We start from the raw sequence: 26,622 nt of genomic DNA, 5'->3' as shown, positions 1-26,622 counted from the left end.
CTAAATAGTTTTATGGCTTAGTTATTACTCTGATTTAACTTCTGTGGCCCGGTTTTCTCATCTGTAAAATGGGCCATTGATTTTCTTCCTATTCTTCTAACATGTTTATGACTATGAAATATGATTTATTTATTTCAAAATATAGAGCTCAAGAAAGTGAATAAGAAATGTTAGAGAATAGTGCTCTGAGCATTAAATATCAGAGGATCTTTAATGGTATCCCACAGGGAGTACCATGAGTGATTCATATGTAGCTTGATGGTGCTCTGCTGCCAAACAGAGCAGAATAAATCCCTTCCCCACCCATGCCCCACCCATGCGGCAGGCGGAGGAAATGCCTGCAGCTACAGAGAATACAGATGCCAGTCAGAGCCTGCAGGTTAGAGAGAGTGCTACAAGGCTAAGCTAAACAGATCAAACCCAGCCACAGGTTGAACAAGAAAGCAGGCAGCCAGTGTTTTCCTGAGTGTAACTGTGGGTACCGCCTCTATTGGTGATAGAGACTTGATACTTAAAATGAACTTCGGATTGTTCCAAATGTACAGATTAAGAACATCTGGCATGTAGAATTAGGATTCCGATGCAAGATATATACTGATGCTGTCTGGTGTGGTACAAGAGTACATTGATGCATGGATGATGGTCAGTAGTCTTGGAGAACAGAATCAAGATAGGATGAGAAAAGAAAATATTCCTTTGATTATAATGACTATGTGTTCATAAGTTCCTTCATGAGGAAGAAGTGGAAATTATCAGAGCCTCCCACTATGTACCTTTGGTATTATAGTGTATTATATATTTATTTTAAAATTGGTGTGTAGTAAAATAGATATACCATAAAAGGGCAAGCTTAGTCATGTAGCTCAAGTCCTTTTGTCACCTTTATAAAGAACTTTTCCAGGTTTTGTTACGTTGACATTTTTGATGTAGTTAGATTTTACCAAACTGCTCGATGCAGGACTCTGGAGCCTGAGTGATAAACCAAATGAACAGTCACCTTACAGGCTACTGTTTTAGTCTTATTTTAGTCTGAGTATGCTACACTTGATAAAAATCACTTCGAAAATGAGAAAGTATTACATAAAAGTCATTTATTACAATCCCTTAGATCAGCAATTCTCAACCCTGGCTAAACAGTGGAACTACCTGAGAAGCTTTTTAACAACTGCTGGTGGCTGGCCTAACACCATATTAATTATATTAAAATTTCTGGAGAAGGGAAGAACGCTCCCCAAGTGAACATAACGTGCAACTAGACAAAAAGGGCTGATAGGGGATTGCACAAAAAAGTGGGGTCTAGTCAGGTCTTAGAGAATAACTGTGTCCACAATGTAACATTGTGTTACAAGCTGAGGCATAGAGTATAATTCAAGTATTCCCTTCCAAGCCTACACAATTGTTAGCAAACTACCTAGTGCTCTCTGGAAGACATTTTTGGGGAAATATTCAGATGTTTTCTGAATATTATTTTGTTGAAAACAATTCAGGAAATTTCCCCCCAGGAAAACTTCTGATTTGCAGCATGGGACATAGAGGCTGAGCACTCTTCCCCGGCTTCCCACTGTACTCGGAACAGGAACAAGACTCCACCGTGGCTTCCACAGCCTGGCATGACCTTTCTCCTCGCCTTCACTGAAAGCCATATTTAATGCCACCGTCTCACATTTTATGATGCAGCATCCACACTGGGCTTCTTTCAGTTTCTGCTACTTGGGAAACTGGAACTTTCTACATGCTACTTCCTCTGCGTGGATTAAGCTCTCCCACCTTGCTTCTTGGTTTCTTCTTTTCCATTCTTCAGCGATCACTTCCCCAGAGACCTTCCCAGACAACCTCTCTAAGCCCTAATCTACTCCCATCTCTGAATTTTAAAAATTTATTTATTTATTCATTTTTGAGACAGGGTCTCCTTCTACTGCCCAGGCTGGAGTACAGTGGCATGATCATGGCTTACCTCCCTGGCTCAAGCAATTCTCCCACCTCAGCCTCCCGAGTAGCTGGGACTACAGGTGCAGCCTCCCGAGTAGCTGGGACTACAGCCAAACCACCATATCTGGCTAATTTTTGTATTTTTTGTAGAGAAGCGTTTGCCATGTTGCCCAGACTGGTCTGTAACTCCTGGGCTCAAGCAATCCTCCTGCCTCAGGCCCCCAAAGTGCTGGGATTACAGGCCTAAGTCATTGCGCCTAGCCCCCATTACTAAATTAAACATCACTGTCTCCCCAGCACCTACACATGGCAAACATTAGGTGTTTGATAAACATCTGTTGAATGAGTGAATGAAAGACTGTTGAAGGCTGTGTGACAGAGTGGAAAGAACACTGAATTTTACCACGAAAGGCTGGATTCTAGATGGGATTCAATCCCTTAAAAGTTGTAAGACTATTTCTCTGTCTTTAAAGTATAGTACCTGTCCTACTTGGTTCTGTACCTGTAAATATCAAATGGGAGTTGATATATAAAAGTGTTATAATAATCATAAAACGCCACTGCAAGTATAATTTAATGTACTATTCATGGACTCAAAAGGAAATCACATATAGTCAATCAGCAAAATGTTTTTAAGTGCTGAATTATTGACACTGTACTGCATTCATCATTATTATCAACTTTTTAAAGATAAGATTTTATTTTTAAAATTTTAAAATTATGATTTTATTTGCAGAGATGGGTTGCCCAGGTTGACTTCAAATGATCCTCCCACCTTAGTCTCCCAAAGCACTGAGATTACAGGTGTGAACCACCATTCCCAGACAAATATCAGATTTTATTAATAAGGATGAAAAGTAAATAATTCTAGGTGAAATATTTTCATACTGCAAAAAGCTTCCTATGTCCAGGTAAAAACCATCTTATTTACTTAACAAGAGATCTCTGAGACACACAGTCTTTAAGAAAAGCTAATTTTAAAGGATGTAGTAGATGCATATGCTGGAAACATAAAGTCTCGTATTATAGGATTTCAACCAACATTTACCAGACAAATTTTTGAGACGGAGTCTTACTCTTGTTTCCCAGTCTGGAGGCTGCAATGGCATGATCTCGGCTCACTGCAACCTCTGCCTCTTGGGTTCAAGTGATTCTCCTGCCTCAGCCTCCCGAGTAGCTGGGATTACAGGCGCCCGCCACCACACCTGGCTAATTTTTGTATATTTTAGTAGAGACGGGGTTTCACTATGTTGGCCAGGCTGGTCTCAAACTCTTGACCTCGTGATCTGCCCGCCTTGGCCTCCCAAAGGGTTAGGATTTCAGGCGTGAGTCACCTTGCCCAGCCAAGTTTTGCTTTTCTTATAACATCCATATCTAATTGTAATTCATGGTCAAGATACTTTCATATTTAAGTCATCTGTTGAGTGAAGGGTCCTAACAGCAACTAAACTGCCTGTCATTTAGGGGTTTAGCATGCACCTAAAAGTATTTTCGAAGTGTGTCAGTGAAATGAGAGACATTTAGGTGGCACTAGCTTCCTGAAGACTGAAAGAGTAACCCTACCCACGGGAACTGCCTTGCCTTGGATAGTTGGTAGATGGCAGCAACAGATCAGAAATTATGGTTTGTTAACTAGAGCGCTGAAAGTGTTCTTTTTAAAGTTAGTCTTTCTTTCTTTTTTTTTTTTTCAAAATAAAATGATATAGCTGCAAACCAAGTAGATAGTAAAAATAAATAAGTGTGATGTGACTAGCTTGCAGAATATAGACTACCTAAGCCTTTATTTATTCTATAATCTTTCAACGGCAATTTATTTTTCAACAGCTCTAGGCTTGGTTTCATTGCTATTCTTAACTTGTTTTTTTTGTTGTTGTTGTTGTTACAATCTTTATTTCTTCTCTTTGTAAGTATTGAGAATTTTAATGCCCCTCTATTGACAGAAAGGGGTGGCATATTTGAACTTTCATTCTGCCTAACCTTTGTTATATTCCTATTGTGAAGATTTTGCCCCAGACATTGCATTGGTCATAGTTCAGTTACTGAAACAATAATCCATTCCAGACAGTTTAAACAGAAATTGTTTAACACTGGGCATTAAACGGCTTATGAAGTTGTTGGGAGGGCTAATGAAAGAAGCTCTTGGTCACTTACTCTCAATCTGAGCTTCGTATCACAGGCATCTGGGTTGCTTTTCTAGAATATCCATTCGGGAATCCATTGCTGACATAGTGAATCAAAACCTTTAGGAATAAGCTCCCCTGGAAATTCAAATGTTGAGATCAGAGTTGAGATCCACTTTGAGGCTGAAGTTTTAGGATGGACTTTTACTGCAGAACTGGGCCATCGAAGGATCTACTGATTCTGCAGTAAGAAACCATTTGCTTAATTGGGAAGTTGTTGCTATGGCTGCTGGATTCCAAACAATGCATCCCCTGCCACCATCAGAAGCTGCCACGGTCCGGAAACTGCCACATCCAAAAAGCTGCTACTCCGGGACCCACCAAACTTGCTATGATATTAATTAGTAAAACAAATGTCCCGTGCCCTGCCTCTTAGTGCCCCACAAGCCAGTGAACAGTCAGTTAACAATGCCACAGAATAACTAAACTCCCCCGCGACTATGCTTATCACAGAACCAGCAGCAGATGGCCTCTGCCTCACTCATCCCCTCCCTCCCCACCCTCCATATCTACAGTGGTAGTTCTGCTGGTGGAAACTCTATCACATAAGGAATCTTAATTGCAAGAATGTCTAGGGGTTGTAGCTTTAAACTTTCCAGCCCTACGGAAACAGGAAGTCCAGCTAGAAAGAGACTGCAATGGATGTATGTACCAATCCACTGTTTCACCAAGGACATCATGAAGTAGATAAGTTATTTCAAAGACACAAAGGCCGTTGTTGTCACACTATCCCAGACCTGAGGGTAAATCTGAGTCAAGCCTTTTCAGGAGTAAGTGTGTGTGAACTAAGAAGAAATCAGGACAAATCTCTTCCCTGATAGGCTCCTTGCTTCCACAGGAAAAGCAAACCTGTTACCTGCTTAAGTCCACGCCTTGGGGGTATTAGGAAGGGAGGGGTCTGTGGTGTCTACTTTTTGTCTGAGTGGTACCTGGCCCTTTCTCCCCTTCCTTATCTTGGTGCTATAGCTTGGCGTCTGGGCACACTCTGTTCAAAATCTGACTTTGCCATTCGTTGCCTCCTTGATGTGTCCAAGCAGTGGCATCTGTGATTAGTTTCCTCCTTATGTAATCATAACTTTACCTTTTTCTCACTCAGTACCTTCAGATGCATATTTCCTGTTTTCTAAAGGACTCAATGCTAATTATAATGATATTTTCCTTTACTTTTCCTTACTTCTAGATATATTCTTATGCATTTTGTATTATTTCTTCCTCTGGAAATGAAGTATTTCTGTAACACATTCTCTTCATTAATAAAGGTTTTAGTATATTTGATTATCTCCTTGTTCTTCTTTATGTCAGTTAAGATATGCTTTAGTGCTTTGAAAGTAAAGTGTTTGGTCCTGTCTTTGCCTGAACATGACTTCAGAGTTGTCTAGAAATTTAAATTATATGCCCACAATTCACAATTGCAAAAATAAGGAACCAGCCCAAATGCCCATCAATCGAGTAAATAAAGAAAATGTGCATATATATATATGTATATATATGTATACACCATGGTGTATGTGTATGTATAAATATATACACATATACCATGGAATACACACACACACACACACACACACACACACACACACACACACACACCATGGAATACTACTCAGCCATAAAAAGACAGGAAATAATGGCATTCACAGCAACCTGGATGGAACTGGAAACTATCGTTCTAAGTGAAGTAACCCAGGAATAGAAAACCAAACATCATATGTTCTCACTCGTAAGTGGAAGCTAAGCTATGAGGATGCAAAGGCATAAAAATGATACAATGGACTTTGGAGACTTGGGGGAAAGGGTGGGAGGGGTTGAGGGATAAAAGACTACATATCGGGTACAGTGTATACTGCTTGGGTGATGGGTGCACCCAAATCTCAGAAATCACCACTGAAGAACTTATTCATGTAACCAAGCATTACGTGTTCCCCCAAAACCTATTGAAATAAAACATAAATTGAAAAATAAAAAAAATTGTGTGCCTGTATACTGAAATAGTGAATCTGCTCATGCACCACATTGAGAAATTTATTTTGAAATGTTATTATGAAAGCATATAATAGGATACTAAAATAAACTTTCAGAAAGTAAAATTTTAGTTTTAGAAGTTATTGATTAAACAAAATTATTGTGAATATAGTACAGAGTTCACATATGCCCCATATCCAGTTACCCTATTGTTAATCTTAATATTAATAAATAGTATTTTGTACCATTGTTAATTATAAATGTATATTTGTTGCAATTAATGAACCAATATCAATATCTAATTATTAACTAAAGTTTACACTTTATCCAGATGTCCTCAGTTCTGAAAAAAATAACTTCAAGTTCTTTTTCTGTCCCACGATCCTATCAAGGATACTAACATTGCATCTAGTCATCAGGTCTCCTTAGGCTCCTGGTTGATGCTTCTCAGGCTTTCTGTTTCTGATAACCTTGACAATTTTGAGAATTACTAGTCAGGCATTTTGTAAAGTAAAATTAAATTCTCTTCAATTTTTAGTTTTATTTTTAAACTTCACATAAGCATTTCAAACACACACAAAATTAGAGAACAGTATAATGAATCCCCATCTACCCAAGACCCAGCTTCAAAACTATCACCATTTCCAAGTTTATTCTGTCTAAACTGTCCTACCCGCCAACCCCTGAGGATTTTAAATCAAGCCCCAAATATTATATCATAGTACCCTTATGTATTTCAGTACATGCCTCTAACAGTTAACGCCTTTAAATACCCACGATGCTATTATCACAGTGACAAAGTTAATGATAATTCTGTAATGTTTAGTAGTCAGCCTACATTCAAAGTTCTCCAATGGTCTAAAAAATGTCTTGTTCAGATTTACATACTCAAATCAGGATCCAAACAAGGTTTATGTATTGAATTCTGTTGATTTGAAAAACAGGACTTTTGTCTCAGCTTCAGCTGAGACCTGTGACCGAAAACAAAACCGTAGTTATAGCTACATTTTGAGATGAGGTGCTAAACTCCCTGTGTTGTACAAAAGGGGCATTTTAAAAGAATTTTAAGATTTTTAGTCCAACACCCACCTGAGGCTCCAGAGTATTTCTCTGGGGAAATGCACTGGGGAACTGTAGCTTTTTCCTCCCACCATGTGAGAGAGAAGCAGGGTGTCTCCTCATCACCCCAAGCTCAGTGAGACAGTCTTTAAGAAAACCTCTCTGAGATCTCGGTGTTTACTCCTCAGAGCTAGAAAGACAGGTTGACCCATACCTGAGGAAAGGCAAGAGGAAAGGCTGTAGCTGGAGATGTCTGAAAAATGACTGCGAAGCAGAGCAAAGAGCCGTGGTTGAGTTCAGCGCAATCTGTGACTTCTATCACTGGTAGGGCAGAGATATGAGTCTCCACAACTAGGATGTGATGGGAGAAAGGGATGTGGTCCTGTGGTCAGTTTAAAATGGATCCCACCCAGATGGCCTTCTTGCTGGGGGCTAGTCTCTTTCAGCAGAAAGAGGTTGGAGGTGTAGCATTTAATACAGAAGCTGGGCCAGAGCATTTAATACAGAAGCTGGGATGGGGCTGCAGAGAGAACTGGCATTGACTTACAAGGGAGCAGCAGTCAGGAATTCCAATTAGGGTGAAGTTCTGAGTCCCCACAAAAAGAATCCTGCAAAATAAGTAATCAGCTTTGGATATTCACCATTCCCAGAGAGCCCAAATGGATTTCAAAAGTATGTTGTGTCTTTCCATTTTCAGCTAGGTAGGGGGAAATGAAGGCAAGGGCAGGGACCAACCATGGCCTCTCCTCACTTTAGCATACTTAGTACCAAGCTGGGAGAGGGAAGATGCTTTAATGTTACTTATCCTTCTGACTTTTTACTATTAAATTGGACAGTGACAAAGAAAAATTGGTTCAAACCTCGGACAGAATATCCTTCTGGAAAGAAATATGCTTTGCTGAGAGAACGCTTAAGCAATTTTCTGATAATTTGTAATAAGATTAAAGCCTCTTCTGGGAAACCAGCTACTTACTCAGTCGATCAACAGTTGCTGTCTAATAATTTTGAAACCAGTTAGTAACAATTATCTAAGCATTTATTTTGACCTATAAAGTGTTCCTTCCACAGGGAATCATTGAATGGCCTGTTTAGGCCTCTTGCCTTGTGGAAGTTAACAATTTGTATCCTGTTGGGTCCTGTACTTTCACCATAATGATTACAAAAATATTTCAGGGATAGAAATGTGTTGACAGATAAAGTAATTTTGCTTGTCCTTGAAATCAATCATATCTTAATATCAAATTTCTAAGAAATAACTAGCAATCACTTTCAAATGACCCCATGTGGTGATGAATTCAAGAGTTACAGGCAGCACCTCTTCAGTTCAAATGTCATTTGGACACAGAGTTTTATCTATCCTTTTTTCACAGGTTCTGTGTATTATCTATCCTTATTAGATATACACATATATAGATGTGTATTATCTATATTATCGTATGTATTATTATCATATGTATTATCATAGATAGATAATACATATCTATATATGTGTATTATTTCACAGGTTCTGGTGCTTGGTCATCTTTTACAGTCATATTATATAAGCAGGATTTTCCTTTTCTATGTATTACCTTAAACATAATCCTAGATCACAAACAAATTGTCTTAAAGGGTTCAAAGAAGGGGATTGACAGGTTTTAATTTCAACCAGTAGTAACACAAAGCCTAGTTATTCCAAAGCTGTTGCTCAGGTTACAAAACCAAAGCTTCATATAATTTAATCACACATTGTATGTGAAGGACCTGCATACATTTGTTTGTATAAAAAGTCAAATAATCATATACAGTGTTGGTGGTAATATATTTAAATTGGCACAGCCCTTTGAAAAACAGTTTGGCAATATACATCAAGAACAACACACGCTTATATCCTTGATTTGATATTCTAACTTCAATTAAAAATATGTGGGAAGGAAGCTATATGCACAAATATTTTCTTTTCTATGGTAGCCAAAAATGAGAAGCAGCCTGAAAATGTAACAACAGGGACTCACAGTAGGTACATGTGTGGTTTATCCACCTAATGTGATTTATTAAAATATTCATTGGAAAGATAACAACATGGAAAAGAAGAATAAAAGTTGAATTCATATTATAATTACTTAAAACATATATTAGAAACATTTGCTTAAATTTTCTAAAGACTTAGAATCACATATTATTGGCAATCCATGCTGAAATGGTACATAAAAATTTCCGTTTGCTAATGTTAGACTGCTGGCAGACACAGCAAATTTTTCAGCTAAGCAAATGTCAATTGTTGCTACAGCACTTCTAAAATTCAAATAAACCCTACCTAATAATTGGCAGGGGTACTCTTGGGTAAATGTGGAGAAAAGTCAAAGATTGATTAAGAAAAGGAAAATGTCAACCTTCCCAGTCAGTGACTACTTAGAAGCTACGGTATAGTTGTCCTTTGTTATCTGCAGGGGATTGGTTCCAGGACTCCCCTTGGATATAAAAATCCTGAATGTTCAAATTCCTGATAGAAACATACGTACACATATTGTCTTGTATATTTTAAGTCATCTCTAGACTACTTATAATACCTAATGAGATGTAAATGCTATATTGTATTGTTCAGGAAATGATGACAAGAAAAAAGAGTCTGCATGTGTTCAGTAGAGATGCCTTTTTTTTTTTTTTTTTTTTTTTTTTGAGAAAGGGTCTTGCTCTATCACCCAGGCTGGAGTGCAGTGGCCCCATCTCAGCTCACTGCAACCTCTGCCTCCTGGGCAAAAGTGATCCTACTCCCACCTCAGCCTCCCAAGTAGCTAGGACTACAGGCACAGGCCACCACACCCAGCTAATTTTTGTATTTTTTATAGAGGCGGGGCTTCACTGTATCGTCCAGGTTGGCCTCTAACTCCTGGGCTCAAGCTATTCGCCAGCCTCGGCCTCCCAACGTGTTGGGATTACAGGTGTGAACCACCGTGGAGGTCAAGATACTTAAAAAAAAAAAAAAAAATTCTGTTTGAGGTTGGTTGAATCTATGGATGCAGAACCTGCTAATATAGATGACCGACTGTACTAGTGGGGAAGGCACACTAAATAACTAGGATAAAATCTGGTAACCACTCGCAGAGGTGACTGAGCGGGATCGAGGAAGATACTGGAGAAGGGGAAGGCATTCCAGATACAGTAGATCCAAGAGAGGAGGTTCTTTGTTTTAAACCTCTCTATTGAAACAGCGGAATAACCGAGAGTGTCTTGACTATAGTTTAAACGCAGGTAGTGGAGGCTGAAGACCTTAGGTTCTACTTTGAACGTATTAAGAAGAATGACTTAAAATTTATGTTGATTCTAGAGTCTGCATGGAATGAACTGGGAGATGGAAGAGGTAAGTTGTGAGGTCTCTGCAGTAAACCAAGACCTTCACTACATAAATTAACTGCATTAGCATTTCTGTAATACATTTTACTTTAAAAGTGATTTAACCATATTCTAACCAAGTTTTAGGTGATTTTTGGTGTTCTCTAATAGAATTGGCACAGTATATTGAATCAGATTGCAGTGGATTATTTTAACTGTGTGGCCAGATGCAGAGAAATATGTAAAGGTATTGAGGCCAACAAATACAGAAATGCAAATTCTCACAAGTAAACATATTTGGAATTCTAGAAGGTGGCAGATTATCAATAGCTGTATCCAGATCCCTTGGAGTGGTGGATGGTTTTATATTAAAACTTTATAATAGCTCACTAGGAAATAAAATCCAGCCTTAACCTTCTAGGCAATTGGGATGTTGCTGAGAATAATCAAGATCATTAAAAAAAAAAAAAAAAAAAAAAAAAGATTGGGTGCGGTGGCTCACACCTGTAATCCCAGCACTTTGGGAGGCCAAGGCAGGTGGATCACCTGAGGTCAGGAGTTTGAGCCCAGCCTGGACAACATGGTGAAACACCGTCTCTACTAAAAATACAAAAATCAGCTGGGTGAGGTGGTGCTTGCCTGTAATCCCAGCTACTTGGAAGGCTGAGGCAGGAGAATCTCTTGAACCCAGGAGGTGGAGGTTGCAGTGAGCCGAGTTTGCACCACTGTACTTCACTCTGGGCGACAAGAGCGAAACTCTGTCTCAAAACAACAACAAACCCCCACACACAAAAAACTGTATGACTGAACAGCAGACAAGATGACTACAGTGTTTTTCTTTTGTCTGTTTCCACTAGAATAAAATACTTCATATTTTTAAAAAGTTTCTTATCCCAGAAAAATATCACAATCCATTTAGAATATGAGTTCAGGCTCAGCTACTTCCTGACTCTACAGAAGAGTTCAAGATGTTGCAGACCTTATCTTAAAAGCTGGCTCAAAATCGCCGGATTTGGTAGTCATCTAAACATTTCATAAATAATTTACTAACTCTCAAAACACTAAACCAGCAGGCCCTTGATTTCAAAAGCAAATCTTGCCGGGATGGAGTAGGGCGGGGGACCTGGGATGGGGGATGAAAGGGGTTGGAAATGGGCAGATATTGGTCAAAGGGTACAAAGTTTCAGTTAGTGTGAACAGGAAGTTCTGAAGATCTGATGTGTAACATGGTGACTGTAGTTAATGTATTGTGTCCTTAAAAATTGATGAGTAGATCTTAAATGTTCTCTTCATGAAAAAATGGTGCAATGGATATGTTAATTCCATTGATGTAATCATTTCACAATGCATACATATGTCAAAACATCACCTTGTACACCACAAATATACCCAACTTTTGTCAATTACACTTTAATAAAGCTGGGGGAAGCAACTTTTTTTGGGCACAGCATCCGGCTTTTATTTACTAACTTTGGGAACAGAGAACCTTGATCAATTAAATGGTAGGGAGCGCTGTGGAGAGAGCATCCTCCCCAGTCCGGGAAGACAGGCAGAGAAAGGAGGCCTAGGATGCCTGGGGCCCAGCTGCCTCTTCCCTCCTGGCGTCCCCGGCGGCCCTCGCTCCCAGGCCCCGCAGTCTCATTTGCCGCGTCCGACGCGTGACCCCGGCGCGCTAGCGTCCGGGACCGGTGACAGGCGCGGGGTGCGCCAAGCGGTCCCATGTGTCCCCTCCCTCTCGCGGCCGCCGCAGTCGCCGCGCCCCGAGCCCTGCTCCGGCTCCTCAACAGAGGGCTCGCCGCAGCCATGTCTACCGCCGGGCCACTCAAATCCGTGGACTACGAGGTGTTCGGAAGAGTGCAGGGTAGGAGGCCCCTCCACAGTGGGAGATCAAAAAGGTTATGGGAGTAAGGGGAGAAAGCTGTGAAAGCGCCTCCCACCTATAGTATGCCTTTTCCCGTTGTGGCTGGGACTTCCGCTCAGCCATGACACAGCAGCCGCGATGGGGAAGGAGGCGAAACGCGCATGCGCCCGAGGACTTGGACGGGCGGAAGTAGGGGAATAGGGAGGGAAGTAGGGGAATGGGGAGGGAAGTAGGGGAATGGGGAGGGAAGTAGGGGAATGGGGAGGGAAGTAGGGGAATGGGGAGGGAAGTAGGGGAATGGGGAGGGAAGTGGCGATGGGGAGAGAAGTGGAGAGGGGTTTGCTGAGGATCAGAAGCGGGCGGCTGCCGGGTGCGGGAGTAAGCGGCACAGAGGGAAAGGTTGAAGTTGGGTAGGAAAAGAAGAGGGTCTTTGAACTAGTGGTCTCGTTGCTTGCCACTGAAGCTACCTGGTCTTGACTTGGGTTTTAGGAAGGACGCTTAGATGGTTTAAGGTTACCTTTTCAGAGGTCAAACCTTTTTTTAGACCTCTTTGTAGCTCTTAAAAGAATTAAATTGTTACCTAATTTTTGTTTCATCCTAAGTTTAAGTAGTTGCAAAGTTTGTAACGTCTGGCTTATTTAAAATATTGATATTTATAAATGAAAATATTAAGTCACTCTGAAATGTATTCAATGGAATGTAAATACGGTAATGATTTAATATCCACCATCTTAATTTGAAATAAAACTCTTCAACAATGGGAAATTTTACTCATTTCTTTTCCTCTTTGACTTTGATTTACATTCCACTTCTCCCACAGAATTACCCCCTTGTTTCGCTTGAGGGTTTTTTTTCCTTGCTCACCCTATCATACTTTTCTGCTATATGTGTGTGTATATGTATATATATATATGCACATGTATGAATAAGTATAATGCTTTTTCTTAATGTCCTTTGACAATAAGGCTTTGTTAGAAACAAATGATTGTTCCTTGGTGCAAAAACTCAAATAATTTTTTCAGCAAGGCAATTTTACTTCTATAGAAGGGTGCGACTCTCGGATGGAACAATGGCAAGAGCACACCTGAACAGGGGAGGGGAAGGGGAAGTTCTTATTCCTGATGCAGGTAGCCCCTACTGCTGTGTCTTTCCCCTAGTGGCTAGGGTTGGACCGCACAGTCTAAGTTAATTCCGATTGGCTGTTTTAACCAGCCGGGGTGTGAGCTGGAGTGGCGGGGTGGGTAGTTTGGCAGGAAGGGTGGTTACAGAACAGGTGACTCAGGATGATTCGGGTCAGAGCAGGTGACCACAGGTGACTCAGGACGGAGCAGGTGACCAGGGGTGACTTAAGATGGAGCAGGTGACCAGGGGAATAGATGTGAACTACTGATTAAAACTGGTGGAAAAGGTTGTTTACCGAAACTAGGGGTGAGGAGAACGAGGAAGCTAGACTTTAAAATAGAGCACAATGAACCGAGCATACTGACATACTGATTCTTTGAAGAGAAATTTAGAAGTCATTGTATTCAACAGCTCCAAGTATTAAATTTTTTGTCTGGATTGAATTATTATTGAAATTATTATTAGAACACTAGATGAAAATAATATGAAAAGTATGATAAACATTATTAAAATTTAAAGGTAAATTTGTGTTAGAAGTTTATTTTTTTAATTCTATTTTTTTAAGAGAAGGAGTCTTGCTGTCACCCAGGCTGGAGAAAGTTGAGTGGCACAATCATAGCTCAATGCAGCCTGGAACTCCTGGGCTCAAGTGATCTTCTGCCTCAACCTTCTAAGCAGCTGGGACTACAGGCCCGCGCCACCGTGCATGGCTAAGTTTTAAATTATTTTATGTAGAGAAAGTGTCTCTGTTGCCCAGGCAAGTCTCGAAATCCTGGCTTCAAGTGATCCTCCTGCACTTGGCCTCCCAAAGTGCTGGGATTACAGCGTGAGCCACTGTACTCAGCCAGAAATTTATTATCAATGAGAAGGCTGGGGATATTTATTTAACCTTGGTCAGAGGAAGAGTTGAATTATCCTTGTATTTGGAACTCTAGAGGTTTTTACACTTTGGTGCAGTGTACCAGGGTAAGATTAAGAATGGATAAAAGTGTGCCTTTTGTAAAGAGATCTTTCTTTTTTAAATTTAATTTTATTTTTATTTCCAATAGGTCTTTGGAGAACAGGTGGTATTTGATTACATGAATAAGTTCATTAGTGGTGATTTCTGAGATTTTGGTGCAGCCATCACCCAAGCAGTGTACACTGTACTCAGTGTGTAGCCTTTTATCCCTCACCCCCTCCTACCCTTTCCCCCTGAGTCCCCAGAGTCCATTGTATCATTCTTATGCCTTTGCATCCTCATAGCTTAGCTCCCATTTATGAGTGAGAACATAGAATGTTTGGTTTTCCATTCCTGAGTTACTTCACTTAGGATAATAGGAGACCTTTCTTTCAAAGGGTGATTGTGCAAAGGGAGATAGGAAAGCAGTCTCAGGTCAGTTTTGGGAAAGAATGTATGTGGAAGTTGAACATCTGGAAATTAGTTCCCTGAACATTATGCATGGATCTGAACAAGGCAGAGAAGAATTTTACTGAGTGACAGAAAAGCTCTCAATAAAGAGAGGGGACCTGAAGTGGGTAGGCCTCTGTGTAAGAGGGGGCCTGAAAGTGGATAGCCATCTGTGAGGCTGAGTCTGGGGTTTTTATGGGCTCAGAATGGGGTGTATGGTAATTGTTCCATGGTTGGGCTGGGAAAAAGCACCATTCAGTTGGCTAAAAGACATCGAGAAAATTCTCACTCTGGTTGTGGACTCCACCTGGAACTGGAAACTCAGTTTCAGGTTTCACCTGAAGGTTGGGTTTCACTAGAGACCCATCCCTGTCTACCTAGGGAATTTGTCTGTCTCCTACTGCTGTCACTGAGATGAATACCATATTTGTTAAATATTGCTTAAAATGAAAACTGGGATGAATTATTAAATGACTTTGTCAGATAATGCATGATTTAGATGTACACATTTTTTCTTATGTAGACAAGTAAATGGAAAAGCTGTGTTTTAGAGGTTGAAAATATAAGTACACCATTAAAATCAAGAAACATAAATATGGTAACTCTAATTCCCTCTCCTGTCTTTGTTCCTATAGCATTTTATTTATAGTTGTTACACTTAGTGTTTTTCCTTTTAATCATTCTGCTTTCAGCTACAATTATCTGTGTACACTTGTGTCTCTCACTAGAAAATAATGACAATATTTTGAAGGTCAGGCTGGTGGCTTGTTTTCATATCTCCTACGGGGCTACACCTCTTGGAGAATAAATAGTAGTGTGATGGCTGTCTTAACTGTTTGAAAGATGCCATGGTGTATGGCTCCAGGGAAGAGACCCTGGACTGATGGCGAAAGGTTAAGTAAGGCAGAATTTTATTCCACATAAGGAAAGCTTTGTAACAATTAAAGATATTTATAGCCATTAAGGTCTGCTTTGTAAGGCGGCATATAGATCACTTCCTGCATTCAAAATTGACACTGCAGTCAGATCCCAGGATGAAATGGTAGGTTACAATATAAAAAATATGATTTTACGTGAAAAGCTGCTGACATTTAAAACTCATCACAGGTTTCTTTAAATATCAGTGTTTGTTTGTCAATTCGAAGTATGATTTACTTTGCAAATATTCCCCTCAGGGTTTCTCACTGACACCCCTTTCTACAAAGTGAGGTACAGTTGTAGTGGACTGGACCTTGACTGAGCAGCATATTGTGCTGGAGTCTTTTATCACCAAAGGGGCTGATGTCTGCCCCAGTTTCCAGATCAGTGTATCTGTGAAAAACCTGCATGTGTTATATCAGCTTTCCTTCTGTTCAGCAAGTGAGGTGGAAAAAGTATGGGGAAGCCACGAAAGCCCATAGGTAAATCTCCTACAGAAGCCCTGTCCCAAGAGGGCTGTGTTCCAGCCAACACTGATAAAGTACAGAAAAATGTCTCCATGTCCGCCTTTTCTTTCTATATAGATGTCTATTACTTCATACTAGGAATCAGGACTCTCAGAAAGATTCTGGGAAGATTCCAGGTGGCATATCAACTTCGAGCAGTTGATTCCTGCATGGTTCACTGCCTTGCAGAGTTAATGGGCTAGAAGTCTTGAGGCTCCTTGACATACATTCCTCCCAAAGCTTTAAAATAAGGGTTGTAGTTCGAGGGGCCCAACAAATAACACCTCTCTTCATTGTGTGAGTTACTGACAAGGAAGACAAAGAGTAAAGCAGAGTTTTAGGAATGTGGTGTCTATCTGCAGGTAAGTGGACTTTATAATGACCTGTACTACAGAATTAAACACTGGCCACCCCCAACTCCAGGCACAGGGAGGCTGCTCTAGGGCAGAGCCAGAAGTATGATCCCCGTGGGTAACTTGCTTCCAGCAGGAGGAGGAAGAGGATCTGCCTGGGCTATGCATGTTTCTCCTTCTAAATTTACCCAGTAGATGAGTCACTGCTTGTCCCTGTGACAAGGGCAGGGTAGAAAGTAGCCAGGAATGACACACTAACGATACTCCTCCTCACAGAAGGAATTTCTGCTAGAGAGAAAGATGCTTTCTCCTGCAGAAATAAGTTATAAAATCTAGAGAGATCTCAATCATTTAGTTCTACTTGCAGTACTTCAAGAGGATCTTCACTGCAGTTGTTTTGGTATGGAGTGATAGGAAAAAGTCAGGGAGGTTGAATGGTAAGCAAAATTGGAGAATGACTGCCCTTGTTCTACAAATAGAGGTAGGAAGGACTACATCATAGTCCTGTTTTCTGCTTTCCTTTTTTGTGTGTGTGTGTGGCATTAACAAAATTGAGATGTAATTTACATAACACTAAATACACAGTAGTTTTTAGTATATTCACAATGTTTTGCAGCATTAGCATTAATTCCAGAACATTTCCATCACCCCTCCTTCCCTTTACCAGTTGTTTCCCATTCCCCACCTCATTCCCCCATTCCCCACTTCTTCCTCCATCCCCTGGCATGTTAAAGTGCCTCAGGGAAGTCAGGGCCAATGTCTCTGATGTTCTTGGCCTCTCCCTTAAGGTTTCAAGGTTGCTGCTTAGCTCCAGTCATAATATTCACACCACGATTAGAAGAAGGGGTACCAGTGCAATACCCCAACATGGAGAAACCATCACGCCAGGCCTAGTCAGCCCCTATTGAAGAGTTATCTTGAAAGTCCTAACCAGTGACTTGGCTTACATTTCATTGGCCATTCACACTATAAGGAAGTCTGGGAAACATCAACTGGCACATTGCTGCCCCAAGTAAAATCAGAGTTCTGTTAGAAAGGAAGAATGGGAGAATGGATTTGGGGTATGTGCCTGTCACAGTTGTTCATATATTAAATAAAATTCTAAACAATTATTACATTTGATTTTTTTCCCCAAGTAGTGACACAAAAGGACACATTACAAAAAGATCGTGATCTTGTGTCTATGACCTCTTCCTCAAAACATTGAATCCATAACCAAAACCACCTAAATTTCTGTTAAGTTGATATTGAATCTTTTTTTTTTTTTTTTTTTTTTTTTGAGACAGAGTTTCATTCTTGTTGCCCAGGCTGGAGTGCAATGGTGCTATCTTGGCTCACTGCAACCTCCACCTACCAGGTTCAAGCGATTCTCCTGCCTCAGCCTCCTGCGTAGCTGGGATTACAGGCATGTGCCACCATGCCCAGCTAATTTTTTATATTTTTAGTAGAGACGGGGTTTCTTCATGTTAGTCAGGCTGGTCTTGAACTCCTGACCTCAGGTGATCCACCTGTCTCGGCCTCCCAAAGTGCTGGGTTTACAGGCGTGAGCCACCATGACTGGCCCATATTGAATCTTTTATATATGATTTATTTCAGCCTTGTTTATTTCCTTCTATCACTGCCTTAAGCAATGGGTAACACTTTTATTATCCACCCAGTTCATCAAGAAGTATGAATTTAACCAAAAATTATGCCTCAAACTTAAGTGACATCCTGTAGCTCCACTGTTTTAAGATTTGATAAATCCATGTGTGTATCGTTACCATTCATAGTTAAAAATGCTTTTATTTGTTTATTTATTTGAAACAGAGTCTTGCTCTGTCACCCAGGCTAGAGTGCAGCTCACTGATCACAGCTCACTGCAGGCTCAACTGATCCTCCCTGACTCTATCCTCCCTAATAGCTGGGACTAGAGGCATATGCTATCATGTGCTATCTAAGCACATGTGCTATCATGTGCTATCTAAGAGGCATGTGCTAACTAGAGGCAAGTGCTATCATGCTCGGCTAAGTTTTGTATTCATAGTTTTTGTAGAGATGGGGTTTCACCATGTTGCCCAGGCTGGTCTTGAACTCTGGACTCAAGTGATTCATCTGCCTTGTCTTTCCAAAGTGCTGGGATTACAGGCATGAGCCACCATGCCCTGCCCCAAATGCTTTTAAATTTACAACTTTGAAAATATAAATCAAATGAAGATATACACATGGATTTTTAAAAAACTCAAATAGTATAGAAAAGCTGGTAATTAAAAGCAACAGCCACCATATCCTGCTCCAGTTTCCAGCCCCAAGTCCTGTATATTCTATAAAACAACCTTTTTTAAAAGTCTTCTGGGTTTTTAAAATTATTATTATTATTATTATTTTTAGACGGAGTCTCGCTCTATTGCCCAGGCTGGAGTGCAGTGGCATAATCTCGGCTCACTGCAAGCTCCGCCTCCCGGGTTCATGCCGTTCTCCTGCCTCAGCCTCCCGAGCAGCTGGGACTACAGGTGCCCACCACCACGCCTGGCTAATTTTTTGTATTTTTGGTAGAAATGGGGTTTCACTGCGTTAGCCAGGGTGGTCTCGATCTCCTGACCTCGTGATCTGCCTGCCTTGGCCTCCCAAAGTGCTGGGATTACAGACGTGAGCCACAGCACCTGACCAACTCTTGTGGTTTCTATGTCTTTATAATGTATATGCTATATGTGTTTGGGCCATAATCCTGAAAGATACAATTGCAAACGCCATAATCTTGCATGTTGAAATTCCAAAACATCAAAATCCCTAAAGTCTAAAATCCCCCAAATCACAGTTTTGAAAGATCAAAATCCCAAAAATATAATCTGGAAAAAGTCATTCAAAGAGTATTTAAAATACTAATTTTTGGTCAGGTCCGGTGGTTCACACCTGTAATCCCAGCACTTTGGGAGGCCAAGGCGAGCAGATAACTTGAAGTCAGGAGTTTATGACCAGCCTGGCCAACATGGTGAAACCCTGTCTCCACTAAAAATACAAAAATTAGCTGGACATCGTGGCAGGCGCCTGTAATCCCAGCTACTCGGGAGGCTGAGGCAGGAGAATCGCTTGAACCTGGGAGGCGGAGGTTGCAGTGAGCCGAGATTGCACCACTGCCCTCCAGCCTGAGTGACAGAGTGAGACTCCGTCTCAAAAAAAAAAAATAAATAAATAAAAAGGAGATTTATTTGAGAAACACATACAAACATAATAGAAACTTCATAAGCCAGTTTGCACAAGAAGATAGGTAATAATAACATGTATTTTTGTGACTGTACATACTGCGGTATACTGATGACAGTCACATAGGTGTAATAGTTACAAGCAGATGAACTATATTCATAAGCAAGTAGGTCAAAAAGCAAAATGTATAAATGCGTATCACCATGGTTGGTAATTGTGTGCAACCAGTTTTGTAACTGGTCATCTGACATACCTTGATGGACAACCTAAGTCTTTGATGAGATTAATCAAAAGTTGTGATGGATCACCACTGTATATGCAGTCACTCAAAAAGCCAGGATGTCAAGAAATTTTATCTTTCACAGATGTACATATACAAGAAGGACATCTCTTTATTTATTTAGGAAGTTTCCACATTTTTACATACATACACAATAGTTACTAAGTCAGCGTTACAGTGACACACTTGTAGGGTCAAATTTGCCAGAAAAGAAAAAAAGCCTAAAACAAATTAGAACTCTAAAATCCTTTACAAAGTTTATACCTCTGGCCGGGTGCAGTGGGTCATGCCTATAATCTCAACACTTTGGGAGGCCTAGGCGGGTGGATCACCTGAAGTCAGGAGTTTGAGACCGGCCTGCCCAACATGGCAAAACCCTGTCTTTACTAAAAATGCAAAAAATTAGCCAGGCGTGGTGGTGTGTGTGTGCCTGTAATCCCAGCTACTCAGGAGGCTGAGGCAGGAGAATCACTTGAATCCAGGAGGTCGAGGTTGCAGTGAGCCGAGATCGTGCAACTGCACTCCAGCCTGGGTGACAAGAGTGAAACTTCATCTCAAAAAAAAAGAAAATTTGACATACAAAAAAACTGTATTACAGTGATAGATTATAGGCAGTTGCACGGAGATAGTCCATAAGAATTGGCCAACTTTTCACAATCGTTACCTGTATTTTGGAGTCTTCCATCATGATGAATAGCTGCTTTTTTTTTTTTTTTTTTTTTGAGGACTTGGCTCTTTTTGGAAAATACATTTATATCCATATTCTACAGGGCACTGCTCTTTTTGAAATTCTTCTGTGATTTGATATACACTGACGTGAGCATCCCCTATTAAGGTTTTCCATCTTCAGTGCTATGCTTCTATGTTTTACATACATGAAAATTCATTCTGCATGCACTCATACAGATTACAAATTTAGTGTAGATGATACTTGTGATCAAACAACAACACCGTTATATGTCTTCTAATCCTACCATGTGCATAATTGTTTTTAAACCAGTCAGTAACTTTGCTGGTTTCTTCAGGCAAATGCAGATTCAATACATTAAAAGCTGGGCCGGGTGCGGTGACTCAGGCCTGTAATCCCAGCACTTTGGGAGGCCGAGTTGGGTGGATCATGAGGTCAGGAGATTGACACCATCTTGGCTAACATGGTGAAACCCCATCTCTACTAAAAATAAAAAATTACAAAAATACAAAAAATTAGCTGGGTTTGGTGGTTTGCGCCTGTAGTCCCAGTTACTCTGGAGGCTGAGGCAGGAGAAATCGCTTGAACTTGGGAGGCGGAGGTTGTAGTGAGCCGAGATCGTGCCACGCCACTGCACTCTAGCCTGGGCGACAGAACGAGACTGTCTCAAAAAAAAAAAAAAAAAAAAAAAAAAAAGCTCCTGGAATTTCATCAACTGGAAGGAAAGCCAATGCAGACAAATGACACATTTTTAAATTGAAGTTTTCGTCATTGTCATATCTCACGGCCAATCGACTCATCTAAGTTTTCCACTAAATGCATCAGACTGAATGGAAAAAACAAACTTTGTTAGTGACATCTTGAAATTCACTTTAGAAGCTTTGATTGCTCCTAATCTGTCATTATGATTTGGGGATTCAGTTGAATCCATTTTCTTTTGCAGCATCCACCAAATCTTCAAGTAAGTATTTTACAAAGTGCTTCCCTTTTGTCCAGTCATTCGTACATAAATGAGTGGTTAAGTTCTAGAATTTTGAGATCCCACAGGGGGATGAATTGTATGCAACTGGTAAAAAATAGGGTGGTTTTGAAAGTGCCACACATTAGCCAAAATGAAGCATGCACTGGTTTTTCTTTGTTAGATTGAGTGGTTTAAGAAATATAAGAAGTCTATCTTCTTTGATGGACAGATCCCTAATCAAGAATAGTTCATCATTTAATGTGTTTTGTATCACCGGAGGAACCTCTGTGTCAGCAAGGTCACTGAGCTTTTCAATTCATTCAGAAGGTCACTGAGCTTTTCAAATTCCTTTTTTTTTTTTTTTTTTTGGCTGGACATAGTGGCTCATGCTTGTAATCCCAGTGCTTTGGAAGGCTGAGGCAGTTGGATTGAGTGAGGCCAGAAGTTTGAGACTAGCCTGAGCAACATAGTGAGACTCCATCTCTACAAAAATTTTAAAATTATCCAGGCATGGTGGTGTGCACTTGTAGTTCTAGCTACTTGGAATGTTGAGGTGAAAGAATTGGTTAAGACCAAGAGTTTGAGACCGCAGTGAGCTATGATCACACCACTGCACTCCAGCCTGGGCAGCAAGCGAGACCCCATCTCTTAAAAAAATACCTTTTATTCTCCGATGAAAGTCATTTCTTTTTTCCTTTTTCCACCTTTTTAAAAAAACATTTGGTTGGTACAAAAGAAGGACATTTTTTTAAGGCAAGCGTGGTACTATGTGTGAAGATGCAGAAGTCATACACAATTAAGTAATTTGGCAGGGAAGATTTCTTGTATCTTTTGCCTGCATTTTCACTTCTCTGAAACACTCAAAATGTTGAGGGCAGATCTTCCCCACTTGGTCTACTCAGACTCAGTAATCTCTGGAAACACCCTTACAGACACACCCAAAATAATGCTTTATCAGGTTTCTAGGTATTCCTTAATCCAGTCAAATTGACACCTAAAATTAAGTTCACAAATCCAGCCCTTGTCAATTTGGCACCCATATGTGTCTCCTTAAACCATAATTCACTTCCAAATAAAGACAATAACAAGGTAATAGTTCTGTTTAACATGATGCAACTAACATGATGCAACTGTCATGCACACAATCAAACGTGTACTAATCCCATCCCCAGAATTAGGCTTTCTAGATTTTACCATTCAGAATTTTAATCTTTCAGGATTGTCATTTTCAGGCTTTTAATCATTAGGGATTTTCGACTTTAGAGATTTTTAATTAAAATTTTTATTTTTCTTTCAGAAATGAAGTCTTGCTATGCTGCCCAGGCTGATCTCGAACTCCTGGACTCAATCAATCCTCCTGCCTCAGCCTCTCAAAGTGCTGGGCTTACAGGTGTAAGCCACCATACCTGGCTGACTTTAGGGATTTTGATCTTTCAGGATTTCAACATTTAGGATTATAGCATTTGAGATTATGATTGGCACTAATACTATGTATATGCCTAATGTTATGTATATGCATAATGTCAGTTTAGCATTATTAGTAACTTCTTGCTATCTGTTATGGTATATATACTATCTATTATATATAATAGATATGTATTATAGGGATATATGTGAGCATATAAGCATATATGTGTACATAGATATGTATATTATATATTCAGTCACTGTATATTATCACTGTGGAAAGTTCTGCTAGAATCAACATAGAACTATTGAGATTCTTTCTAGAACTTTGAATGCCGTAAATTTAGCATCACCACTTTGAAAGTAAACTTAAAGCCTAATAAATATGATTATATGTATATTCACAATATATGTTAACAATAAATATAATATATAATCAATATGTTAATATTAATGATACATTATATTATAAATGTGTAATATATATAACAAACACATAATAATTTATATGATAAATTATTATAGGATAGTTAAATATTTCACATAAATATTTATCAGCTGGTTTTTAAAAATTCATTTATTCAACAACCATGTGCCAAGCTCTGGTCTAGGTGTTGGGAACACAGTAGTAAACAAGACAGAAAAATTCCCGTTCTTACGGAACTGACAATCTACTGTAAAGATAGGAAATGAAAAAGTAAACAATGCATGTGCAGGAAACATGGGGTGCATTGCTGTTTTAGATAAATTGGTTGGGGAATATTTCTTTAAGGAAGTGACATTTGTATAGAGAGATGAATAATGGGAAGGAGCCAGGAATGAGAATATCAGGGGACAGAGGATTCAGGCAGAAGGAATAGTCAGTACAAAGGCCAGGGAGCTTGGCATGTTTAAGGGGCCAAGGGAGGCATATCTGGCTGGAATGGGGTGAGTAAAGAGGGAGAACTAGGATATGAGGTAGAGGAATTAGGAGGCTGTGGCAACCAGAATACATTTCATTTCCAGTGTAATGGGAGCCCCTGCGGGCTTTTAAGCTGGGGAAGGAAATGATTTGATTTTACTTGAAAGAAAACCATGTTGGCTGCTTTATGGAGAATATGCTATAGTGGGGCAGAACTGGAAGCAGGGAGGCTAGTTAAGGAGGTTCTTGTAGTAGATGAGTTGAAAGATTGTGGTAACTTTAAGTATATAAACATTATCACCCATTCTTCTAGATAAAGTTGGAACAGAATTAAACTATTTTTCAGTAAATCTTCAGTAATGACAGGGGCCTAGAAATAATTTAGAAAATGAGTACAGTGCATGGGTTTGAATATTTAACTATGCGTGGTATCCAGATATGCCCTGATCTGAAACCTCGGGCCTTTGAGCATGCTCTTCTATCTGTAATGTTCTACTCTCATCATACTAATTTTTGCTCATCATTGAAGTCTCAGCTCTAAGACTGTTTTTCAACAAGCCAGCCTTAAAATCACCCAAGAGTGATTGTCTGTCATGTGGCTGTCTCATGAACTCTAATTTGTATCAAGGTTTATGGATTTTACAGCTCCAAATTGTCCGTTATTTTAATTGCAACATTTAATTGCCAGTTTACTTGTCCATCTTTCCCACTAGATTGTAAACTCTTAGATGCAGGGACTGTGTCTTACTCATCTCATTCTTTGCACTTAAAATTAGACAATTGAAAAATGCTTGTTAAGTGAATAATCAATGTTTACCTGTGTGCCTGTTAGATTTACCTGAGTTACCAGATTCTTAGATTATGTTAGTGTGAGTAAAATATTATATCAATAGATTGGAGTAGGTAATTTCCTTAACACTGCAACACATAGTGGAATATCTGTGTTTGATTCCACTTTAAAAATTTTCTCAAACCCCATCACCATAAGCGAATGGTCTTTGACATCATCAATGAATAGATGGTGGAAGGGCTGCTCGAGATTCGGAAATGTTGAAAGGACGTTGCTCTTCACTGAGGGGCATGTTGTCAGTTTCCCTCTTTGGGCAGCTCCAGTATTTCTAGTAGTAAGTGGTACAGATGGAGGGGGAAATCTACGTGACAGGCTGCCTAGGCTCTGCCAATGTCAGGTCCCTTTAGGGTGCAGGAGGGGAGAGTTGCCTTTTTATCATCCATGGTTTCTTTCATGTAATGCTTCTGAATTGTGAAAAGGTGAGGCAACAATGACATGCAAATGCATGAGTTATTATTAACAGCAACTTGAACAGTGTGATGGAGCGCGCATCAGATCTTTGGTACCCTACGAGATTTTAATTTTCTCCTTTTGATGCAATTCTTGACCTGAAATATAAACCCTTTTCAAATCTCTCCCAGACTTTTCTTTAAGGGGGAGTCAGCCATTGGCTATGGGCATAAGAATTGCCTGGAAAGCATGTGAAAACAGATTACTGGGCTCCACCTGAAGCATTTCTGTTCCTTGGAGCAGGGGCCCAAGAATTTTATTTTCTTTTTTTTTTTTTTTTTTTTTTTTTTTTTTTTTTTTTGAGACAGAGTCTCGCTTAGTCGCCCAGGCTGGAGTGCAGTGGCGCGATCTCGGCTCACTGCAAGCTCCGCCTCCCGGGTTCATGCCATTCTCCTGCCTCAGCCTCCCGAGTAGCTGGGACTACAGGCGCCCGCCGCCTCGCCCGGCTAATTTTTTGCATTTTTAGTAGAGACGGGGTTTCACAGTGTTAGCCAGGATGGTCTCGATCTCCTGACCTTGTGATCCACCTGCCTCGGCCTCCCAAAGTGCTGGGATTACAGGCGTGAGCCACCGCGCCCGGCCAGAATTTTATTTTCTAAACAGAACTCTCAGGTGCTGCTGTTTCATGGACCACTCTTTAAATAGGAAAGAGATGGACCACATGTTTCTAATTTCTGCTTACTGCCATTGCACGTGCTTTCTCTTTTCATAACGCTCATATTTGGGCCTGTTAGTGATTGAGGAACTCAGCGGGCATATACACAATACAGCCTAGACCAAAACTTTCAGTCTACTTACTTGGTCAGTGTCTTACTGTGTTCTGGGATCCCCTGACTCTTATGATAAAAAGACTGCACACTTTTGCCTGCACAGTGCAGCCTGTCTTCTCTCCTGTTTTCTCTCTCTCTTCTACATGGTCTGGTTGACCTGAAGTTTCTGGAATTTTCTGCTAATTCCTTTTATATCTACTAGCTAATGTCTTTCTCTCCATCTATATAACAGATTGCCTTTCTGATTCTCTTTCAGATCAATACTTCCCACTCATGTTATCTCCACATTGAACATCTATCTTTTGAAATATTTTATAGCCTTATAAAAATTCCATTTGTGATACTATCCTGTCTTTATTGCTTTGCTGCTTTTTTTCCTTCATATTTGTTGGGTACCACAGTATACTACCATCAGGAAATTATCAATCTGCTTGCAAGACTGCATAAAATATCTAAGCTACCGATCCTTTCTTCTATATCCTCTTAACCAGACTCAACTGCTGTATGTAGAATCAACACCTCTTGGACTCTTTGGAGATT

At 40.1% G+C, this 26,622-nt stretch overlaps 1 protein-coding gene across 8 annotated transcripts in view; it reads left to right on the top strand.

Annotated features, from left to right (window-relative positions):
* Nucleotides 1-26,622, top strand: part of ACYP2 (acylphosphatase 2) — a 266,925-nt gene that overhangs the window by 64,308 nt on the left and 175,995 nt on the right. For 5 of the 8 annotated variants that reach the window (XM_074011797.1, XM_015433439.4, XM_005575880.5 and 2 more), the window contains exon 1: nucleotides 12,162-12,303. The exons of 1 other annotated variant lie outside the window; for it this stretch is intronic. In XM_074011797.1, coding sequence (XP_073867898.1) covers nucleotides 12,162-12,303 — 142 coding nt within the window. Of the gene's footprint in view, nucleotides 1-12,132; nucleotides 17,074-26,622 lie in introns of those variants that run through there. 2 more of the 8 variants (XM_045369330.3, XM_065527092.2) reach the window with 2 other exon arrangements.

Source organism: Macaca fascicularis, chromosome 13 (genome assembly GCF_037993035.2).
Source record: "Macaca fascicularis isolate 582-1 chromosome 13, T2T-MFA8v1.1".
Classification (NCBI taxonomy): Eukaryota; Metazoa; Chordata; class Mammalia; order Primates; family Cercopithecidae; genus Macaca; species Macaca fascicularis.
The sequence above is the reverse complement of the archived record's forward strand: the minus strand, read 5'-3'. Positions and strand labels throughout refer to the sequence as shown.